This window comes from Symphalangus syndactylus, chromosome 17 (assembly GCF_028878055.3).
Source record: "Symphalangus syndactylus isolate Jambi chromosome 17, NHGRI_mSymSyn1-v2.1_pri, whole genome shotgun sequence".
NCBI lineage: Eukaryota > Metazoa > Chordata > Mammalia > Primates > Hylobatidae > Symphalangus > Symphalangus syndactylus.
In genome coordinates, this window is record NC_072439.2 from 46,107,220 (window position 1) to 46,131,880 (window position 24,661).

Below are 24,661 nucleotides of genomic sequence, written 5' to 3' on the forward strand. Positions count from 1 at the left end.
ATCAATATTAAATAAACGAATCATGTTAAGAGTCAAAATTATACTTCACTCCCATAGTTAAAAATGTGCTGGTCTGATCCCACTCTTTTGGAAAGAGTGAAGCAATATTGTGAAACAATGATGAGGGCCATTGATTTAATCAGTTATTAAACTTTTTAATATAAACCTAATTTTGGCTGTCTGAGCTGAAACTTAATGCAAGTTTATTTGGACAGTACATTTTCCTTTGCTTGTACAATGTTAAATAATACAAAGACCTGGGCATAAAAATCATTCTTATTATTAAAAAAAGGGGAAAAAAAAGAAAATCTAGTAAATGCCTTAAATTAAAGAAGATTATTGTACAGATGTAAACCTTATTAACTGTACCTTGGTATCCTGGTTATTGATGTAAAATTCTTTATTGACAGCTTAATTCTACCATGTTATTATTTGCTGCTAATACAAATGAACATTATAAATAAGAAAATATGAAATTCATTTTTGAGTTATAACTAACAATATGAGAAACTATCATTTATTAAAATCACTTATGGGATCTCTAAACTGTTTTAAAATGCCAACTTTAGAAATGAAGCCAAACCAAGTGCATCATTTTCTATCCTTGATTAGAGCTGTACTGATTTTCAGCTTCTATATTTATTTTTAAGAAAAAGATAAACACAGGACTTCATAAATCTCCAGGGATAAACACTATAATTTACAAGAGTTATGCAAAAGGCACAAAGTAGAAAGGACTGGGAAGCAGATGGAGAAAAATAAGACCTGCTTAAAGTAATTTTTCAAGCAGTGGAGAAGATAAAGTCATCTAGAAAATGTCTTTAGCATTACTTTTACATGCTCTATTTACTGAACTGGCCCAACCTTTCTTTTCTATCTAGTAAACTGGCCCAAACTTTGATGGCTTGAGACTCTTCAAACGTCCCTATAAAATAAGTACACACACACACACACACACACACACACACGCACGCACATGAATGTCTGTCCACCTGTTACATGGAATTTTTTGTCCATTTCCACTTATCTGAACTGCCAGAGAGTTTCTGAAGTAAAAACCCAGTGTCATATCATGATGAAATAACTGAAGCTAAGAATGGGACCTCTTTTGATCTCCACTCCCGAAATCTAACACTGAAGACTTAATTCCACAGCGACGCCATCATGATACGGTATCAGATATTTGGGTTTTAGGTCTCTACTCCTGAAGTCTTTTCCTGATACTCTAATATATGGTGATAAATGTCTCCTTAATTTGCACAAGAGTTTTCAATTGTCCTCATAGGAGACCACCTTGAAGGAGCGAGTAAAAGGTTTAGTCATGGTTTCTATTTTTCTGTTTAAATTCAATACATTCTAGTTAAATGGACAATTAATAGGTCACTTCCAAAATAGTAGTGTATCAGTCCTGGTTAATAAACAATCCCCACAGTTGATAATGGGCCCTATGTATTCAGCAAGTCCCTGTATACACTCAGCTCATCCACTAAATCCCTTTTCAGGTAGACAGGGTTATATGGGAAGATGAGCTAGAATGAGTCTATAAAAGTCAGTTTCATTCACTGCTTTATTTTTCAGTCAAGTGCTTTAAATGGTGTCCAGAAATTCACTTGGAATGTGAGACAGGAGAAAAGACTGACACACAGAGCCTTGCTTTATGACCATACAAAAGGGCAACTGACCCTTGCCCAAGCCTTTTCCATGTGAAATGGTTCCTAAAGTTCATCTGCAGAGTGAAAAATCGTGGTGAGGTCGCGTGTGGATGAGTCGAGTGAAAGCGACGATTGGTCACGGGTCTGTCACCCATTGTGGCCGGGTCCCAGCCATGTAAAGTGCTCTGTGGGAAAGTATCAGCCCCCTAAAGAGATGCTTAGAGCCTGCAGCTCATTAAACGGCCAGCATTTGCTGCCTCGCTTGTCAGGAATTATTCTGTCGAGCAACTGCTTTCCTGAACCATTCCCAAAACACATGCACAGAGGCAGCAGGGATCTGAATTCAACCATGATGGGGTTCGGCACAGGAGCCTGACTCAACTCTTATTTCACTTTTCACCTGACAGAGCTGTTAAGCTGAATAAGTTTTTTCTCTTGGGCAGCTGAAAGAAATGCACCCCTCCACTGGACCTCTTTATCATAAACTCAAATTCCCTGCCTAGATATTCTCATCTGATCCAGAAATCTCAAGACCAAGGGGAATTTTACTTTTATGCCTGCGTTTTTCCTTTGAGTGTGAGTGTGTGTGCACGCTACGAGATTTTGAAAGTCTGAGATGTACCTAATGCTAAATGACGAGTTAATGGGTGCAGCAAAACAACATGGCACATGGATACATATGTAACAAACCTGCACATTGTGTACATGTACCCTAAAACCTAAAGTATAATAATAAAAAAAAAAAAAGTAATGGCAAAACCACAGAAAAAAAAAAAAAGAAAGTCTGTCATTCTCACTCCACCCCCAGACTCTACGAAAATGTTGCTTTTATAATGTTGGGAGAAGAGTTCTCTTGAAAATATTTCCAACAGTTCTGGTTGGTTACCTTCAAGATGCCAAAAAGGAGAGATTTATCTCCTCTCACGATCTTGACAATTTTAAATTATTCTCCATAGACACTTAGTGACTCTCTGTGTTACGTTTTAAGCGGAATGGAAATTTTACACAGCACAATTTTTCGCCTTCCATCCTTTCCTTTTTCCTCTTCTTTAAAGGAATGTTGCTATACATTTCAGAAAAGCCAAACTGGTCCCTCCGAGATCTTTTATATCAAATGGAAAACAAGTTGCTTTTGGTGATGTGTCAGCCCTGGGTTTCAATGCCATTAGAACTGCTCACAATTGCTCAGTGTGCTGAGGTTTGATAAATCTCTGGAAACCTCTTGAATAGGATCGCTGTGACTTTTAGTGGGGAATTAGCTCCTTGCCATTGCATTACCAATTAGTTTTCCAGAGCACATTAAATCCTGCAGCTTTGGTTTACAGAATAACTGAGGCATTGCTGATGAAGGATAAAAACTTACTTGGAAAAGCAGCGGAGGATGCAGGGCGCCGACAGGACCCACCGCAGCACGCCGAGTAGAATGGCGGGACGCTCAGAAGAAAAGGTTTGGAAGGTGCTGCGGAGAAAGCATTGATCTCATTGATTAGCCATTTCTTTAAGACAATATTCAAAACTCCAGTTTCCTAAAAGTCATTGAGTAAATACTTTGCTTAGTTTTAATTTGTATTGAAATTAAAGTTATTATAAAGTAGCCTTTGTCTGTCAAAGAGCATGCCAAATAATCTCATCAAGATTTGAGAGGGGTAGTGAAAAGACGCAAAGAGACTATGAAACACCAAGCTTCTTAGATCATTTTCTGTGTGGTCATCATTATAAATAGTAAACATCAAATATTCTTTTATTTAAAATAGCCTAGAGCAACACTGTCCAAGAAAACTATCTGTGATGATTGGAAATGTCTATGTCTGTATTGTTCAAAATGGTATCTGCTACCCACATACAGTTACTGCACACGTAAAATGTAGCTAGTATAATGAATAACTGAATATTTACTCTAAATTCACTTGTATTTAAATAGACTCATACGACTAGGGGTTATATTAAATAGCACAGCTCTAGATATCCTACTTACCAAGAAATGATTTAAATGCTATGTGCTTACATTTAATTTTTAAAGTTTATATCTCTTTGCATATTTTCAGATGGTTCTTTGAAACATATAGTTAGTTGGATTCCAAAGTTGGTAACAGTAGATTTACTGAGCAATTCCATAATGAAAAGTGGTGTTTCTGATCACATTTACATGACTTAAAGTATTTGAGAATAGTCCCATTTTATCTCGAGTAATCTAGTCACCCTGAAGATGTATGTGTTTCTAGTATAGTGAGTTGCCATGTAATTCTGCTCTGCATAGTTTCATTAAAATAATCTATTCATAAAATTTTCAGGAGAAATGCATGAACTATTTATTATTACTCCTGTGCAAAAGTATGAAAAAGAGACCCATTTTGGAGGCCAAAAACTTCTATAAAATTTTTTTGAAGTCTCATTAGTATAAGTTGTTCTATTATTTTGACTACAAAACCATCATAGAAATGATGAATCATCCCCTTTGAATTTAACATTTTAAGTTAAACTCTGTTCCTCAGTAGATGAGAACAGCTATAAAGGATAAAACGTGAATAATAACTCTCCATTATTGAGCACTTACTGTATGCCATGCTTTGGTTAAGTGCCTTAGACACACCATGTCCTTTCATAGAATGGGTTTAATACAATATAACTGTAGGTGGAGATTGCCTAAAGTGGCACTTGCCCATACCATGACACATTCAACAGAGTGCCTATCACATTCTAAACAGTCAAAAAAATTTTTAGTAATTGAACAAATGGTCTTCCAAACTAACAAACAGAAAAATTCCCTGGTCTTAGGGAAAGAATGAGGATCAAGAATTAATCCTTCCCCTGCTTCCTGACCCATCCTAAAACATGGTGTCTCTCATAACTGATGACCTTGAAATCTAAAACATGACTTGAAAATAAATATTTTTATTATTCTTCTTTCATATTCAAGGGGCAACTTCTTTCCTTTTCTTATTCACATTCAGTGAATATTGTTTCCATATGACTACATACCTTTTTGAAGAACACAGTAATTTCAGACTTGTATTTTAACGAACTGATGAGTTGTTTATGTTTATTTTCACAATTTCTTTGAAGGATGTATCAAAATAAGTATAGTTTCCAGTAAGAATTTTTATAGCATTTCAGGGTCCTGGGTGCTTTAAAATTGCAAATTAATCATAAATGCAGTTTTCTTCCTAGCACACAATGGGAAGTTGTTAACATTAATGCTTTTAGGTTTTTTTTTAATACTTGGGTTTTTAAAGAATCAAGTGTTTGTTTTAATGCTGTTTTGAAAATATGGCCGCTAAGCAAAGGCATAAAAAGGAAACCAATTTTGATGTTCAAAAAGTTTTATAAATTTTTTTGAAGTTTCGTTGTTATCATAAGTTGTTCTGACATTGACTACAAATCCGTCATAGAAATTATAAATCATTTCATTTGAATTTTACGTCTTAAATTATGTTACAAGAGTATGGCATTATTTATGCAGATTTACATTTTCATTATTGCTATGGATATATGAAGTACTTCAGAAAGAAGGAATATAAAAGTTGCCTAATTATGTTTATTTTCAAGCATTTCTGTTAGCTAACTTATTTCCCCTCCAAGATAAACATTCTATAAATAATAAAATGATGGCTCTTGTGCTGTTTTGTTTTGGACTTTTGTTGTTATTGTTGTTGTTTTTTGAGATAAAAGAAAAAAAGACTCAGCAATGTTGCATTTACTGACATAAAATTAAGCACTTACCATGTTAACTGGAAACAGAAAACAAAAAAAAGGTTTTGTTTTTGTTTTTTGCTTAATTAAGGCATAGAAAATGTGACCATACTACCGATATCATTAATATAAGGATGCAATATGTATGCAATATGTGTGTGTATATATTGCATACATATTGCATCCTTATATATACATATATATATATATATATTACAAATTTTTCTATTCTAACCAAAATGTTTCTCATCCCAGCCCTAGGACCCTAAAAGTGGGAAAATAAAATATTTTAAAAATTGATGGTTTACTTAAAATAAATGATCAATTAAATTCTTAGTGATAAATGTGGTTTACAGTTATCTGATCTTAATGCTGAATTTAACCAGAAAAACCATTTTAATTGAAGCCTATTATATCGCTCTACATTACCGTATCTTAATATAAAAAAGCTGTAATCAAAATGACAGTATCAAAATCTGTAATTGCAAAAAAAGTAATCATAATCTACAGTAACAATTCTAGTTTTGACTGAAGAACTGGACTTCTTCACATTTCGTGATGTGACCAGGCTTGAAGTTCTACTGTGTACAATTTTTCACCATTTTAAATCACCTTTTTGACACACATATTTACACACGAGTTTAAGTCAATTCCTGATTGCTATACATAAATACACCTTGTTTAAGCTGGTTTATGTGAAAATCACTGTAAAATTCCAATTAAGTGCTTTTTTTTTTTTACATGTTCCTATTTTGACCTAAGTCAAATGCTAATCCAGTGAGCATGTGATTGCAGGAGCACTGAATGGCCTTAAGATATCACCATTTAAAACAATGCACTGCATTGAAGGTATATATATATATATATATATATATATATATATATATATATATCACACCACACTTTTAACTTTAGTGAACCATATACTTTTTTTTCTTTTTTTTATTATTATACTTTAGGTTTTAGGGTACATGTGCACAATGTGCAGGTTTGTTACATATGTATCCATGTGCCATGTTGGTTTGCTGCACCCATTAACTCGTCATTTAGCATTAGGTATATCTCCTAATGCTGTCCCTCCCCCCTCCCCCCTCCCCCCACCCCACAACAGTTCCCAGAGTGTGATGTTCCCCTTCCTGTGTCCATGAGTTCTCATTGTTCAGTTCTCACCTATGAGTGAGAATATGCGGTGTTTGAACCATATACTTTCTTAAAGTAATGACCAAAACAGGAAACTCAGCTTTGATGAAAACAAAGTGACAAGTTGATAGTTGTGCTGTAAACCCATAAGAACTACTTGGAAGGTGCTCCGAAAAAGGTAGAAAAGGTAATTTGATCCTAGATAAAATGCATTTCAAACCCGATCAGTGCCATCTAGATGCAGTTGCTTAATCATTTACCATGTTAAAAATGATTAATTGTAGGCTCACTGAACAATATTTATAATGATAATATTAAGGAGTGTTTACTATATATCAGGCACTGGACTAGCTACAAATTTAACACGTGCTATCTCATTGATTCATTAACATTCAACGTATCTGAAATGTGATTATGACTGCTCACAGCAAATTAAAAGAAAAAAAGACGAGAAAAACAATAAAGATTTAATATAATAATTAATTACTAGCCATGAGGGATAGAGATTTCATGCACCGTGACTCTGCCAGTTATTCAATAAGAGCTAGACCCTGGAAAACTGACACATTTCCCAAGACTTCCATGAGAGAAAAAAAAATGGCCTTTCCTCTGGAAAAAAATATAAACAGTTCAGGTTCTACAGCATGACATCAGGTTGCATTAACACAACATCTCGAGATACTCCAAATTTCATATCCTACTATGATGGTTAATACTGAGTGTCAACTTTATTAGAATGAAGGATGCAAAGTATTGGTCCTGAGTGTGTCTGCAAGGGTGTTGCAAAGGAGATTAACATTTGAGTCAGTGGGCTGGGAAAGGTAGACTCACCCTTAATCTGACTGGGCACTATCTAATCAGCTGCCAGCACAGCTAGAATATAAAGCAGGCAGAAAAAAGTGAAAAGACTAGACTGGCCTAGCCTACCAGCCTACATCTTTCTCTCGTGCTTCCTTCCCTCAAACATTGGACTCCAAGTTCTTCAGTTATGGGACCCAAACTGGCTCTCCTTGCCCCTCAGCTCGCATACGTCCTATTGTGGGACCTTGTGATCTTGTGTTAATACTTAATAAACTCCCCTTTATATATATGCCTATATATCCCATTAGTTCTGTTCCTCTAGAGAACCCTGACTGATACACCTACCAATCAAGCTTCCAATTTCTGTGTGAAACTGTTATGAGTTACAAACAAAATGACTTGAAAATTTTGGAACTAAACTGGGGCTTGTCTGAATCCAAATGACTAAAATTAAGTATTCAGAGAAAACTTCATGAACTTTCCGTATGACTTATTTGAAGATACAGATTCAAGATATCTTTTATCTTGCATGTTTATTTAAGATGGGAACTTATAGCCAACCTAATGGTGAACTAGCCTGATTTTTTTTTTTTTTTTTTTTTTTTTTTTGAGACGGAGTCTCACTCTGTCGCCCAGGCTGGAGTGCAGTGGCGCAATCTCAGCTCACTGCAAGCTCCGCCTCCCAGGTTCAAGCCATTCTCCTGCCTCAGCCTCCCGAGTAGCTGGGACTACAGGCGCCCGCCACCACGCCCAGCTAATTTTTTTGTATTTTTAGTAGAGACGGGATTTCACCGTGGTCTCGATCTCCTGACCTCATGATCCACCCGCCTCGGCCTCCCAAAGTGCTGGGATTACAAGCGTGAGCCACCGCACCCGGCCGCCTGATTTTTTTTAACTTAGCTGACTAGATGGTTCTGTGATACAAAGTATCCCATAGCCAAGCAAGGTTACAAGTTAAGCTACTGAGAAATTATTCTATTTTCTAGAAAACAATAATTTTTTTAAATTGTTTTTTGTTCTTTTTATTCTCCTTTAGTAATGGAGAATAACATCAGGAATCTAAATGGTGTGAAACCACATTCTTATTGGCAATACAAACAAACTATGGTACTAACTGACTTGAACTGACATTTCAAAGGAAGAATACTAAAGACCACTAACAAAACCTTCAAATAAATTTCAGGAACCACTGCATTTAAGAAGGATGAGGAGAAATGATAGAAGGTTCCAAAGTATCTTACTAAGGCAACCACTGGGGGGAAAGAAAAAAAAAACCTCTAGGAAGGAATGACAGGGAAGTAAATAATTAAGAATATTATTATAACAAATAATAATATTAATAATAATAAATTAATTAAAACTTTAATCATTAATGAATAATTAATTAAAATAATTAACTAAATAATAATTAATAAATAATAAATTAAAATAAAAAATTATAAATAAAATAATAATAAAGAATGACAGGGAAGTAAATAATTCCAAAAGGATGGCTTTAATGACCTCCTTCACATGCCAGGTACATGGCCACTGAGAAGTTAAACATCTAAACTTCTAACTTGCAAATAATACACAATTGAAGACAGTCTAGGGTGGAGTGGACCCAGAACAAGACTCCAAAGAGCAGCAAACATCTATCCTGAATAGTTAGAACAAAAAAATATCAATTAGCTAATGAAGTTTGATTTATTTTAATACTTAGTCCATCTGAAAGTAATTCATTTATGTGATCTAATTGCAAACCTTGCCTTCAATCACCACACATAGCAAGTTAGGTAAATTCATCCTTTACTTTTCTGTTTATCAGAAAACGAGAAGCCCGCATTTTTTGCCTCAAAAGTGTTTTAAAGACAGAAAAACAAAGGGTCTTAATGTTTTGGTACAGCTCATGAGAACATAAATCAAGTGCAGTGTCTACTTGTTTGCTTCAATCCTTTCAATTTAGGGCAAATAATATGTACTGCCTATCTGTCAAGTGCTGAGCACTGCACTGTGTGCCGGGACTACAAAGATCGAAAAAGGAGTTTGCTTCCTGGAATAATCTATATTTTTTAATATCCTTTAACTTACAGATTTGAGTCTGCTGGTTAATGAAATGAAATGTAAATTTCTCAGTTACTCCAAATTCAATTTTGTTCAGTGAAACCTGACACACTCCCCAAGGAGATGCAATCTAACAAAATTCATACTGTGCACATCCATAGTTAGTGGTTCTCAACCCTGAATACACATTAGAATTGTCTGGGCTGCTTCTCAAAGATGCAGATGCCTAGCCCCCACACCAATTGTTTTCAATCAGGCTGGCTAGGACTGGACACCCGCATAGCATTTTTTCACTTTGTAGGTGATTAGAATATAGAGCAAGGATGAGACCGTGAAAAGAACATAAAACAACACCTGACACATCGTAGACATTCAATAAATGTTAGCCTCTCCTCCTGCCATTAGTATATAATCTGAGATCAAGACTAAACAGCACATAAAAAAGTAGTATTGTGCAGACTTCTACTGAAATACAGAATAAAAAGAAAAGGATATTTTAAGAAAGGCTTGTTCAAAGAAGGCTTTAAGCAGGAGAAACATCTTAATCAGGGCCTTGATTTGGAAAGTACTTGGAAGGGCAAAAGAAGAGAATGAAACCATTCCAAGAAGAAAAGGTTGCAGGGACAAAGGAAAAGAGGCAAAGATGGTGTTAACACATGGGGCAGGTGAAGGAGACCAGCCTGGCTACTGGGACAAGGCCCAAGGGGTGAACATTAAGCAATGCGGCTAGAAGAGTTAAATGCAGTTGATGGAATGAAGGCCTTAAAGGCCAAACTAGGTAATTTCATTTAATCTGTAGTCAAATTGGATAATTTAGGTTTTCCTGAGTAGCTTGGTGACATGATGAAAACTACATTTGAGAAAAGTTCACCTGGCAGTGGTGGATGGGATGCAGTGGAATAAAGAAGGGCCAAAGGGAAAGCTGCTATGCAGTAACAACATGCTCTAGCAACAGGTGATGACAAGCATTTGTGCGAACATTTCCAGCAACATCTTATCTGTCCTCACAACACCAACAAGTTGACAGGGTCTGGCTTCCCTCCAGCTGTGGGACGCTAGTTAACCATGACCAACACTGGTGCCCAGGGTCATCACCTCTGCTGCCTTACCCTTCAGGGAGTCTCAATTAGACCGCTCTGAATAAATGATTTAAACTTGAGGAGATTTCTTGCTCTTTTTATTATAAAGTCTATGTCACAGAAGAGAATACTATAAGCCTTTGTGAAGGTTCCCTGAGCTCCCGGCTATACCACTCTGTGTGATTAACACCTGCACTGGTCTACTCCAGCAGAAGACAGACCTAGCAGGAAGTGTATCTGATATTGGTTATCTTGATTTCATCCTGGGACAGATTTTAAATGATCACAAACTATTTGGTACTCCTCCCATTGAAAGGTGGGGTCTATTTCTTCTTCCCTCGAATTTGGAATGGCCTTGGTGACTTGCTTAACCAAGAGATATGGCAGATATGACATTCTGAAACTTCTGCAACTAAGTCTTGTTGAAGTTCCAGAATGTCGCTTCCAAGACTAAGTCATAAGAAACTGCAAAGCTTCATATGACCTAGTATTGGAAGTACCAGAATGTCCAAAGTTCCAAAGCCAGATGGGTTTTTGGAATGTGTGCTCTTGGTGTTCTCCCTTTCAGAATCCAGCCACTCTGCTATAAAAAGGCCAAGAAACTTGGAGAGCCCAAGTGTGAATGCTGCAATAAACAGCTCCAGTTGAGCAACCAGTCAACAGATGGGATCAGTGCCAGCCGTGCGAGTAGCCATCTTGGACATCCAGCCCAGTCAAACCTTCCCATGACTTTAGTCCCAGTTGACATCTAACATCACTCAAGATTCCAAGTGGGAACCACCCACTGAGCCTAGTCAGCCCACAAAACTGTAAGAGAAAATAATAAATTTTTCTTCAAGCCACTGAGTTTTGGGATGGTTTCTTATACAACAACGCCCCTTTTACCAATATTTTGCTTATGGCGAAATGGTGGGAAGGAATCCTGCACATCTTTTCCTGTATCTTACCAGTGGGCTTTTGAGGTATGTGCTTTAAAGTCAAATGCTGACTCTATCACTGTTCACATTTTGAAATGAGGAAAGAGAGGCTCTGTGAGGTTATATGAATTCCTTATGGTTACAGAATCAGTAATCTGAAGACCTTGAATCTAGACTTTTAAATACAGGAATGCTCAGAGAGCTATAGGTAGTTTTAAATTTAACCAATTTGCCATTTACACGTTGGAGCAAGCACTGGCATACTTATAAAAAGCAAGATAGTAAATACTTTTATGGTTTGTGAGCTACACAGTCTCCATTATGACTATTCAATAGAAAAGCAGCTATAGAAAATATGTAAATAAATAGGTGTTATTCTGTTCTAGCTTTAAACAATCAGATGGTCTTTTTTGTTTCAGACCCAATATAACCACAAAACTTGTTCAATACACCTAAACTCAATCCAGCCCTAGGTTATCTATTAAAAACTTGCCAGCAGTCATGGTTTTTATTCCTTTTTTAATGTACATAAATTTTCTCAAAGAATGACTTATTAACTCCTTCACATATTTTAATTTAAAAAATAATAGAGACTTAAAGTTTTAAACAAGAAATTTTGAGCCTTTTCAAGAGGCTTTGTGGAAATCTATATATTGTATATTCTATTTCTGATGGTCGCTTAGAGTTAACAAAAAATTAAAGTTGTTATGGCATGGTCCCTGAACATGTGAAAGAAAAGTGAAAAACCTAGTCATCTGTGGAACATTTATAAACAAGAAGGCATTAAAATAGTCAGCAATTGTTACAAAAAGACTCAAGCTTTTTTTTTGTTTTCCTTTCCTTTTCCTGAATGCTTTGGTTCTAAAAGTCTAAAAACTCCTATAGGCTTTTTGATCTTTGGCCTCAGAGAGAATTTCAGTACCTTAAGTTGACTGTTCACATACCTCACAAAAGTGTGCCCCCGAAATATTCTCAACTAATAGCTGGTTGACAAAATGAATAATCCTATTAAAAATGAAATCAGCTATGGTAACTTTATATAGAGTGATGAATCACTCAGCATTGCCAACTTAAGTATTGACTGGAGGCTAAAAAGAATGAAAGAGAGAGATTTCATTAAAAGTGGAAACATTACTGAAAGTAAAATAAAACATTTTGGAATAAAATATACAAGGGCCTGGTAAGTATGTTATATGTTAAGGCAAAAATCCAATTTCTTACCAAGAGAGTATAAAATAGAAACATGATCTAATGAAGTCTAAAATGAGGATTCTAACAAGCATTCCTAGATAAAAATCATATTGTTTCATTTTACAACTTTCCTTTTTATTCCTGACAAACTCCAGGTGTATTTGAACGAAAACTCAGTTATTTAAACTGACTTAAAAGTTGTGTCCTTTCATTGTATATATAAAGAAAAACTACTGTAATTAAGAAGAACTTTACTTAGAGCTTCTTCTAACCGAAAATTAAGTAGACAAACACTGTATTAAGGGTTGCAAAGCAAGACCCTCAAAAGATCTTTGTATTTAATGCCCACCCTAACATAAGAACACATTTGTTTAAATGTTTTAAATAATATTTCATTTTTGTATAAACTTTCATAGCAAAGAATCTCAAAGGATTTTATGAACACAATGATTAAACAGAAATTATGCATGGATGTTGTGTCCTTCACTTTTAAGTTGCTACCATTTCTCTCATTGTTCAGCAGCAAATCTAACTGTAAAATATCTTCTTACAGCAAAAAGACATCTGGTGGTCACTAAGAACAGGAAGGAGGTGGCACACCTAAAGAGGACTACCACGGAGTCTAAGCACAGCTTAGGTTCCAATATCTGAACCACATCCATGGCAAACAAATATAAACAAAATCACCCTTGGCAATCCCTTTGTTTTTTTTTTATTTGTTTGTTTGTTTGTTTTTTAGGCAGAGTCTCGCTCTGTTGCCCAGGCTGGAGTGCAGTGGTGCAATCACAGCAATCCCTTTAAATTGCCCAAAACATATGGCATCCTTTTGACTTCATGTAGCATAACCCTGAACACTCTAAATTCTACGTTTAATTCTACATAAGTCCATACATAAATTTATGGGCATTCAAACCATCGTACCTCTTAAAATAACCCTCAAATCCCTAAAGGAATGGAGCTAAGTAAGTGGAAAGTTCTAAAACCTTCTTATTTGCCTGCTCCATGTACTCCTGTTTTATTATTAAACCTCAAGAGTTTTAGTACATATTACCAGATTGAAATTTGCTTGTTGTTAGAGCAAAGAAGAGAAGCGTGTGTTGTGGCAAAGGAGAGATAGAGATATTGGTTCTAATAGTCTCTTTTATTTTATCCACTGCAAGAACTTCTCCTTGAACCTGAAGGTATTTATTAACTTAGGGACCATACAGCTGATTACTCATGAACTAGATAAAAGTTATTAATATGTTAGTTTTAAATAAAAAGGTATGTTGAGCAGATTACAGAAAAATATACAGACATAGAAAGAATATGGTTCTGGTATTCTCAAAAAATTCCACCAAAGGATGACTGGAGTGACGGCCTCAGCAAAGAACCACTAGCATAGTTCCCATCACTATCCCATTTGGAATCCCCTGTTGTCATCCTGGTTCTGAATCAGCATCATCAACACTCAAAATTCTCTGATTTTAATTTGTCAAAACGAATCTAAACCATAGTGTTAGCAACAGAAAGCTCAAACTCGGGCTTAAAAAATAAGATCACAAAGTCTTTACTTAGACTGGAATCCCCACCTTGAGCACAAATCCCTTTTCTCCCTTGCCTAGATGCCTAAAATGTAAAAGAGCCATTTTATTTCATACTTTCAGTGTATCTCAGTGGAGGAAAAAACTACCGTTTGCAGCACCAGACATAAGTGTGAATAGTTTCAGACAGTCAACAATTAATGGGTAAACAGTACTTGGGATTGGGAGACAGACAAGAAAACTAGAGTGCACATTAAGTATTGATGGTCAGAAACAATCCTAACCGGATGCCAGAAAAAAAAATACTAATGCTCTTTTATTTCTTTACTACACAGAATGGCTTACTTGGCAAAACTACTTTTTAAAAAAGCAGTTCAATTCACTTATCCAGAATAAACATTTGCTTTCCAATCCTTTCATATGCAGCACAAGAATAGATTTAATAAATAAAGGAAAATAGATTCAGGAAATTATTTTTATGTCAAACATTTTCTAAAACGCTTAAAATAACAAATGTTATTAATAAGCATGACTATTTATTCCACTTATTTTGAAGAGAATTGATGGCATAACCACCAATTGGAAAACTGATGTCACTCTGTAGCCAGGAGAATTTAAATCTTTCAGCATTTTACATTTATATACAAAGACATGCATATTTTAGTTGGGCATAATATTTTCCAAATATTGTCACAAATAATGGCATCAGGAAACTTCTGAGGAAGGATGTCTGATAATCAGAGTTTACTCAAAAAACCTCCTGGTTTCCACTAATAAATTATTAATAGATCCATGACATTTTTTCTTTTTTCAGATATAAGCCCTGGAGGAGAACCTATTCACTACCCAATATTGCCCTAAATGTGCCCCTCCCTAGCCCTGAGCCCTTTGATTTTTAAAGTTTTAAAACTATTCTATATAAACAACTTGACAACATATAGCTATGGAGTGTGGCTTTTCTTGCTGTAAATACTCAAACTTAACAATTTTCAGGGATGAAGCACTGACAACTCTACTTTCATCCATGACCTGTAAATCTGTGTTACGGTGTTTACCTGTCACCACCTTTCAAATATATTTCATAACAAGAGGAAAGGGAGAGCTAATTTCTTCCATTATGGGCTGAGGTACAAAATCACAATCTCATTTATTATTGTGATACTATGTAATTGGTGATCTAATTGGCCCTCATTATTTTCTTCTAGTCAGTGAAAGACTAACCTAAGGTATGAGTCTGAAGATTTGGGGCAATTTTTTCTCTTTCACAAGTTCGTAGATGATTAAAGTGATCCTTGGGACAAAAACAAAATGAGCAAATGAAATAGTCATTGAGAAAAACAACTGGAATCCCCATAGCCACCTCATTAGCTTATTAGGAGGATTAAAGGAGCTATTTTGAAAATGGCTGCTAACCTATAAAGCAGTACAGAACATGGAATGTAAGCTCTACAAGGGCCGAGACAGTCATCTGTTTTGTTAACTGATTATGCCAATGGCCTAGAACAGAGCCTGATACATGGGAGACACTCAGTAAGCATGTGCTGAATGAATGAAATATATGGGATATTTAATAGTAGGTAACAAAAAATAACGAAAAATAATGAAACAAAAATGCATGCAGAAGCATAAATCCCGCAGTTAAACGGTGCTATATTTCACCAATGAACTTAAAAATAACTCTGGGGCTTTCTCATTCAAATTTAGATGTGCTGCACTCAACAAATTAAGGCTGGGAAAAAAGTGAGTAGTCAACATGCAGAAATCACTAAAATTAGATTTTGTGGTCCACTCCCAAGTTAGTGTCTAAAGGATCAGAACCGGTTGTTCCATAACATTTCAGAAAAATACGGTATTATCTTCCTGAAAACAAAGCTTCTCCAACTCTTACGCTCTCCCCAGAACACCAAATCATTATTTCATCCTCACCTAATTTTCACCTGATAGAAAAAATTGTTGGCACTCCATTATAATTTCATAATTGTACACTGCATAAAATAATTACGACATTTGGTAAGGCAAGAATCTGTAATTTAAATAAAAACGGGGCAATGTTCAGAAAACTACATTCTTTATCCGATTATAAAAATAAATCAATATAAATTCTGGTTTTAAGCAGCATATTTGTGGGGTCAAATTCATGAGATTTTAGTTTTCTTCTTTAGATATTTTTCTAGTTTCAGAAACTGTTTTCTTTACAAGAATAATTTTTTAAAAAACAAAGGTTGTTTGTTCAAATGAAAATTAATCTAGAACATCATATCTTCAATGTGTTGAATAAAATATTTGGAAAAATACATGCTTAAACTGTATTAGAATACTTCAAAAGGGAATATAAATTCTTATAACCCTCGTAATTATTCCAAAAACAATGTCTGCAATTGGACACTTTAATAAGTGTACAAGAATGAATATATTCTTGAAAATAAAAAGAATGTAGTTAGGAAAACTTTTAACCTTTAGTTGCAATATTTTGAAATAAATAAATATAGTAAATTATTTTTGAGGGTTATTGAAATAACTGCACTTGATTTTCATTTATTTTATTTAAATGTAATCTGTGAAATCTGCAAAGGTTAAAATTAAATACCTTTTCATGGCGGAGACAATTATGATTAGAAACAGCTTAGGAATCCTTGAAAAATAACTTCTATCAACACAATGCCAAGCCACCAAAAGTTATGCAAATCAACAAATTTTCTGGAAAATGTTATTTTTATGAAATATAATTTATTAACTCTCTTCCAAGTGAACCTGCTTTATGCCTAATTTTTCTAATACTTCAAAAAGAACAGAGAGGCCCAAATTTCTATAAACTTTGCCTTAACTGTTTGTTCCTCTTTCAGGGTGTAAAAAAGGCTCCCTAGCATTTAGGTTTTACACTAGGTGAATGAGACCGGTGTTCATATAGTTATATTTGTTCCATTCTGTTAATAACCATTTCAAAGTGAAAGACCAGGACAGGTTCTAAACATGTTAAATTCTATAAAGCCATTAGCAATAAATTTGATCCAGCAGTTTGCTGGGACAATGGAAACTGCTGAAAAAGCGTCTATTAGTCATTCTGGACAAACCCACCGGGATTAAAAGAATGAGTTAAGATCGTTTAAGGACGCAGCCAAAAAAAAAATCCAATTGGGTCTCAGTTTCTGAGTCTCTAAGAGGCTTTTCCCTTTTATCACTGACAATTTCAGGGAGCCCTACATACGCTTTAGCTAATGTTTGACTAAATTGTCGGCATCCTTCTTCCCAGTCCCACTAGTTAGGTTTTATACGGTGATTAAAATAAACCCAAACTGCCCTTCTTTCGGTAAATTTTTATTTATTGGTGAACTTCCTACTCCAGTTGCCAACTCAGCTGTTTTTCAGCTCAGCACGGATAAAAAGTCGGCCTTCATTTCTTTGCGCCTAAAGTGATCCAAAATTTAAGAGTGGAGAAAGCCAGAACTTTGCGCAACTCTGCTTCCAAAGATCTTTGCACGCGTTCCTGAGCTATCCCCACCATCCTAGCAGTTTGAGTGGCAAAATCTCCCCAAGTTGGGCCGCGCAAAGCTCTCCTTGTCAAGAACTTTTCTGAGAGCTGGTGTCGTGCGGCCCGGGAGGGAGACAGGAGCGGTCGGGTTAGAAACGTTGAACTTGGTGAAACCCCTTGAGACTGATCCCGGCAGGCCGGAGAACCTTCAGAGTTTCCCAGTTAAGGCCAAAAAGTTAAGCAGCCCTACCACCTGTTGAAAGAAGGGAACAGCAAGGAAGCTGGTGGAATGGGATGGGATGGAGCAAAAAAGCATCACAGAAAGTGGTGTGCCTCCGCCTGGGCCCCAGACTCCCGAAGTGGCATCTCCACTAAAGCTCGAGATGTTCCAGTAAGGTCCTAAACCCCCGCTGCCTGGGCGCAGTGCGCACCGCCGGTGCTCCTACATCCCGGGACCACCCGGCCCGGGGGCGCGGGCGCGGCTGGGGAGGGAGGGGAGAGCTGGCTCACCTGGCGCTGAAGGCTGAAAGGTACAGTCTCGGTCCCCCAGAGCCCGGCCCGGCAGCCTCGCACTGTCCGCAGAGGGACTGAGCACTTGAAAAGCCCACCGCGTTCCGTAGGGCGCCCCGGCGGGGCTAACTTGTTCGGCTGCGGGGCACAGCTTTAGGGGAACTGGGCTAGCGGGCAGGGGCCGGAGCTGCGCGCCCGCGGTGGCCAGGGCGGTCGCCGGGCCGTGGGGCGCGGGTGGCTGCAGCCCGGGCGTCGGGGCGCCCCCGACCCGCAGCAAATTCTCGATCAGGAAACTCTTGCCCAGGTTGCCAAAGCCGGGCGCAGCGGGGAGGTTGAGGAGCGCGGAGGAAGCCACCATGTCCCAGTACGCACCGGCGTGGGCTGCCACCGCGCTGGGGAGCATAGTGCGGCGCCGGCTGGCCTGTTGGGCGCCCGCCTTTCGCCCGCCTCTTGCCCGCGCGCCCCGCACCGCACCCGGAGCCGCAGCTTCTCGCCGCAGCCTCCCGCAGGGCTGGAGCGCGCGGAGCCGGGCGGGGAGGAGAGGCCACCCGGGACGGCGGCGGGCTTGGAATGATATTATTTATTTGCGTTGGGCGTTTTTTTAAGGGATGGGAGGAGTGAGTGTGGGAGGGGGAAGCTGTGAATTTCTCTGGCCTACGGCGTAGGCTCTGGGAGCGCCGGGGGGAGTCTCTCCCCTCTCTCTATGCAGAGCTGGACGGTTTTTTTGTTTTGTTTTTTTGTTTTTTTTCTGGAAGGACGGAAGGTGTGTCCAGCCCATCCATTCATGTCACCAGTCCCACAAAGTGACAGACGCGGCCAACAATAAGGGCAGTGCTGTGGCAAGGGGAGGGGACTCGTAGTGGGAGGAGGTAGGCGTGGAGGCGACGTGAATGGGGCGCGCTCGCCTTCTCCCCGCGGCCGTGCAGAGCCGTGGCACTCTCGCTAGAGCTCGGGCAGTACCCCGGGCGCGGGGTCGGGTGGACGCCCGCGTGGAGCGCCCAGAGGGCGGGGCGCGTCTGGGGCGCCTCCGCGTACTACCTGTTGGGCGAACCCTGGCTCTCAGGTGTTGGTTGTCACTTCAGCAACTGATGGGCTTCCAGGGGAAGTAAACGGAGTCGCTAGTGGCAGGAAGGGCTGTTAGCAGGGTCAGTGGAAGGTATCACCGAGACTGTTGTAGCTGTGCCGCCGTTGAAAAGTAACCTCTAAAAGAGTGGGTTGTTTGCATATTAAATGAGGCCTTTATGTTATAAGGAGGAAGGAGATGTGTTTTTCTCGGAGACCTTTTAAGAGATTTCTGTTTCCAGTGACTCATTTCTGGTCAGCTTTTAATAAGATTTGTTTTTAGGGATTGTGGGGAGAGGTGCTTACAGCTCCTTCACTCTAGAAGAGAGGATCTAATACATTTTGATCTAGAGAAGGAGCTCATAGTCGGAGTTGGTTAAAGGCCAAATGACAGATGGTTGGGTCCAAAACCTAGAGGGAAAAAACCACCACCAGGTCCTCCTAGACATTGGTAGTTGGGTACGTCTCTGCAGGGAGACGGGGATGAAAACACTGCGTTACTTAGTATTACAGCTTGTCTTTTTTTTTCTCTGAAAATTTAAGTATTTTAAAATTTATTAACAGTTTGCTAAGTGGAAACTGGACAGATGAAAAGCATGGTGTTTTGTGTGTGTGTGTAAGTAATTAAAGCTTGCTTTTTAACCACAAGATAACTTTGGGAAGCCTCCTCCTTTAGGAAACTCTGTTAACAGTGGAGTGTTAAAACTGTGAACTCTCTGCCAATTAACACTTACCATTGCTACTCTCCTGTCCAAATTTAGATGAATTTATTCAGAATGAGATTTTTTAAGGATGTCTGTGAAGTTTGGAGTCATATTATATTTTTCCTCTTTATCCTAAGAATAATTTGGTCTCTGGCCTCAATTTAGTTAAAAGCTAGCCAGAGTTGCCAGGCTAGTGAGATAAATATTCTTCTTAAGTTCACCTTATGGTGAATTTAAATGCCCAGCTTCATCAAAGATGAGCATAGGTAACTAAATTAATAAAGTTTGGGTTTTTTTTCTAAGCTGGTGGACAATTTTATGACCTGCTGCTAAATGGGAGGAAAGTTATTTGCAAGACCGATTTATACTACCAATGTTCATTCACTTGTTAATTTAGTCAGCTGACCTTTACTGAGCATTTCGTATTTATTGAACAGTTGTGGTGGTCTTGGGAATACACAGAAGAAAGATCTGGTCTTTGCCTCGTGGGAGTTCACAGCCTACTAGGAGGAGAAAAACAAGTAACATCTGAGGAAGGGCTTCTAATTTGGAAGGAAAAACGTGAGAGAAAACTTTCTAAAGACAGTCTGTATTGTCATTCAGTTCAAAGAATTTTTTAATTTCCATCTTGATTCTATTTTTGACGTAGTGATCATTCAGGAGCAGGTTTTTAAATTTCCATGTATTTGCATAGTTTTGAAGGTTCCCTTTGGAGTTGATTTTCAGTTTTATTCCACTGTGATCTGAGAGAGTGCTTGATATAATTTCAGTTTTCTTAAATTTATTGAGGCTATCTTGGAGAAAGTCCTATGAGCTGATAAATAGAATGTATACTCTGCGGTTCTTTGGTAGAATGTTCTGTAAATATCTGTTAAGCCCATTCGTTCCAGGATATAGTTTAAATCCATTGTTTCTTTGCAGACTTTCTGTCTTGATGACCTGTCCAGCGCTATCAGTGGAGTATGAAGTCCCTCCACTACTATTGTGTTGCTATCTATCTCATTTCTTAGGTCCATTAGTAATTGTTTTATAAAATTAGGAGCTCCAGTATTAGGTGCCTATCAAAACCTCTGGGATACAACAAAGGCGTGTTAAGAGGAAAGTTCATAGCCCTAAACACCTACATCAAGAAGTATGAGAGAGCACAAACAGACAATCTAAGGTCACACGTCAAGGAACTAGAGAAACAAGAATAAAACCCAAACCCAGCAGAAGAAAGGAAATAACCAAGATCATAGCAGAACTAAATGAAATTGAAACAAAGAAAATACAAAAGATAAATGAAGCAAAAAGCTGGTTCCTTGGAAAGATAAATAAAATTGATAGACCATTAGCAAGATTAACCAAGAAAAGAAGAGAGAAAATCCAAACAAGCTCAATTAGAAACATAATGGGGGCTAATATCCAGAATCTACAAAGAATTCAAATTTACAAGAAAAAAAAAAACAACCCCATCAAAAAGTGGGCAAAGGATGTGAACAGACACTTCTCAAAAGAAGATATTTATGCAGCCAAAAGACACATGAAAAATGCTCATCATCACTGGCCATCAGAGAAATGCAAATCAAAACCACAATGAGATACCATCTCACACCAGTTAGAATGGCGATCATTAAAAAGTCAGGAAACAGGTGCTGGAGAGGATGTGGAGAAATAGGTACGCTTTTACACTGATGGTGGGGACCGTAAACTAGTTCAACCATTGTGGAAGTCAGTGTGGTGATTCCTCAGGGATCTAGAACTAGAAATACCATTTGACCCAGCCATCCCATTACTGGGTATATACCCAAAGGATTATAAATCATGCTGCTACAAAGACACATGCACACGTGTGTTTATTGCGGCACTACTCACAATAGCAAAGACTTGCCTATGTCTTTGCGTAAGCAAAGCATTCGCATAAGCAAAGCATTTATAGCAAATGTCCAACAATGATAGACTGGATTAAGAAAATGTGGCACATATACACCATGGAATACTATGCAGCCATAAAAAATGATGAGTTCATGTCCTTTGTAGGGACGTGGATGAGGCTGGAAACCATCGTTCTCAGCAAACTATCGCAAGGACAAAAAACCAAACACCACATGTTCTCACTCATAGGTGGGAATTGAACAATGAGAACACTTGGACACAGGAAGGGGAACATCACACACCAGGGCCTGTTGTGGGGTGGGGGGAGGGGGAAGGGATAGCATTAGGAGATATACCTAATGTAAATGACAAGTTAATGGGTGCAGCACACCAACATGGCACATGTATACATATGTAACAAACCTGCACGTTGTGCACATGTACCCTAAAACTTAAAGTATAATAAAAAAAAAAAGAAACATAATGGAAGATACTACAACTGACACTACAGAAATACAAAACATCATTTAAGGCTACTATGAACATTTTTAGGCGCACAAACTAGAAAACCTAGAGGAGACAGATAAATTTCTGGAAAGATACAACCCTCCTAGTGTAAATCAGGAAGAATTAGATATCCTGAATGGACCAATAATAAGCAGTGAGATTGAAATGGCAATTTAAAATTTACTGACAATAACATTCCAGGACCAGATGGATTCACAGCAGAATTCTACCAGACATCCAAAGAATTGGCACCAATCCTACTGACACTATTCTAGAAGATAGAAAAAGAGGGAATCCTCCCTAAATCATTCTATGAAGCCGGGATCACCCTAATACCAAAACCAGGGAAGGACATAACCAAAAAAGAAAACTACAGACCAATATCTCTGATGAACATAAATGCAAAAATCCTTAACAAAATACTGTCTAACCAAATCCAACAAGATAGCAAAAAAAAAAAAAAAGAAAGAAAATCCACCATGATCAAGTGGGTTTCATACCAGGGATCCAGGGATCGGTTAACATATGCAAGTCAGTAAATGTGATACACCACATAAACAGAATTAAAAACAAAAACTGCATGATCACCTCAATAGACACAGAAAAAGCATTCAGCAAAATCCAGCATTCCTTTATGATTAAAATTCTCAGCAAAATCGGCATACAAGGGACATATCTCGACATAATAAAAGCCATCCAGGCCAGGCTCGGTGGCTCACACCTGTAATCCCAGCACTTTGGGAAGCTGAGGTGGGTGGATCACAAGGTCAGGAGATCGAGACCATCCTGGCTAACACGGTGAAACCCCATCTCTACTAAAAAATACAAAAAAATTGCCGGGTGTGGTGGCAGGCACCTGTAGTCCCAGCTACTCAGGAGGCTGAGGCAGGAGAATGGCGTGAACCCGGGATGTGGAGGTTGCAGTGAGCCAAGATCGTGCCACTGCACTCCAGCCTGGGCAACAGAGCAAGACTCCGTCTCAAAAAAAAAAAAAAAAAAAGCAATCCATCTCTGACAAACCCACAGCCAACATAATACTGAATGGGGAAAAGTTGAAAGCATTCCTTCTGAGAACTGGAACAACATAAGGATGCCCATTCTCACCATTTCTCTTTAACGTAGTACTGGGAGTCCTAGCCAGAGCAATCAGACAAGAGAAAGAAATAAATGGCATCCAAATCAGCAAAGAGGAAGTCAAACTGTCACTGTTTGCTGATGATATGATTGTTTCCCTAAAAATCCCTAAAGACTCCTCCAGAAAGCTCCTAGAACTGATAAAACAATTCAGCAAAGATTCCAGATACAAAATTAATGTGCACAAATCAGTAGCTCTTCTGTACATCAACAGCGACCAAGCTGAGAATCAAATCAAGAACTCAACCCCTCTACAATAGCTGCAAAAAAATAAAATAAAATATTTAGGAATGTATCTAACCAATGAGGAGAAAGACCTCTACAAGGAAAACTACAAAACGCTGCTGGAAAAGTTCATAGACAACACAAGCAAATGGAAACACATCTCATGCTCATGGATGGGTAGAATCAGTATTGTGAAAATGACTATACTGCCAAAAGCAATCTACAAATTCAACACAATTCTCACCAAAATACCACCATCATTCTTCACAAAATTAGAAAAAACAATCCTAAAATTCATATGGAACTAAAAAAAAGCCCACATTGCCAAAGCAAGACTATGCAAAATGAACAAATCTGGAGGCATCACATTACCTGGCTTCGAACTATATAAGGCCACAGTCACCAAAACAGCATGGTACTGGTATAAAAATAGGCACATAGACCAATGGAACAGAATAGAGAACCCAAAAATAAACCCAAATACTTACAGCCAACTGATTTTGACAAAGCAAACAAAAACATAAAGTGGGGATAGGACACCCTATTCAACAAATGGTGCTGGGATAATTGGCTAGCCACCTGTAGGAGAATGAAACTGGATCCTCATTTCTCACCTTATATAAAAATCACCTCAAGATGGATCAAAGACAAATCTAAGACCTGAAACTATAAAAATTCTAAAAGGTAACATTGGAAAACCCCTTCTAGACATTGGCTTAGGCAAGGATTTTATGAACAAGAAGCCAAAAGCAAATGCAACAAAAACAGATAAGTAGCTGGGACTTAATTAAACTAAAGAGCTTTTGCACAGCAAAGGCACAGTCAGCAGAGTAAACAGACGACCCACAGAGTGGGAGAAAATCTTCACAAACTATACATCTGACAAAGGACTAATATCCAGAATATACAATGAGCTCAAACAAATTAGCAAGAAAAAAACAAACAATCTCATCAAAAAGTGGGCTAAGGACATAAATAGAAAATTCTCAAAAGAAGATATACAAATGACCAACAAACATATGAAAAAGTTCTCAACATCACTAATGATCATGGAAATGCAAATCAAAACCACAATGCGATACCACCTTACTCCTGCAAAAATGGCCATAATCAAAAAATAAAAAAAAAAATAGATGTTGGCATGGATATGGTGAACAGGG

The 24,661-nt window shown here is 37.9% G+C and overlaps 1 protein-coding gene across 1 annotated transcript in view; it reads right to left on the minus strand.

The window, feature by feature from the left end:
• The window catches only part of DBX2 (developing brain homeobox 2), a 37,438-nt gene extending 18,848 nt beyond the window's left edge, over nucleotides 1-18,590 (minus strand). The window contains exons 1-2 of the mRNA XM_055248042.2: nucleotides 18,016-18,590; nucleotides 3,016-3,111 (exon numbers count right to left, since the gene is read on the minus strand). Coding sequence (XP_055104017.1) covers nucleotides 3,016-3,111; nucleotides 18,016-18,418 — 499 coding nt within the window. The 5' untranslated portion in view covers nucleotides 18,419-18,590. The remainder of the gene's footprint in view (nucleotides 1-3,015; nucleotides 3,112-18,015) is intronic.
• Between the last annotated feature and the right edge of the window lie 6,071 nt (nucleotides 18,591-24,661).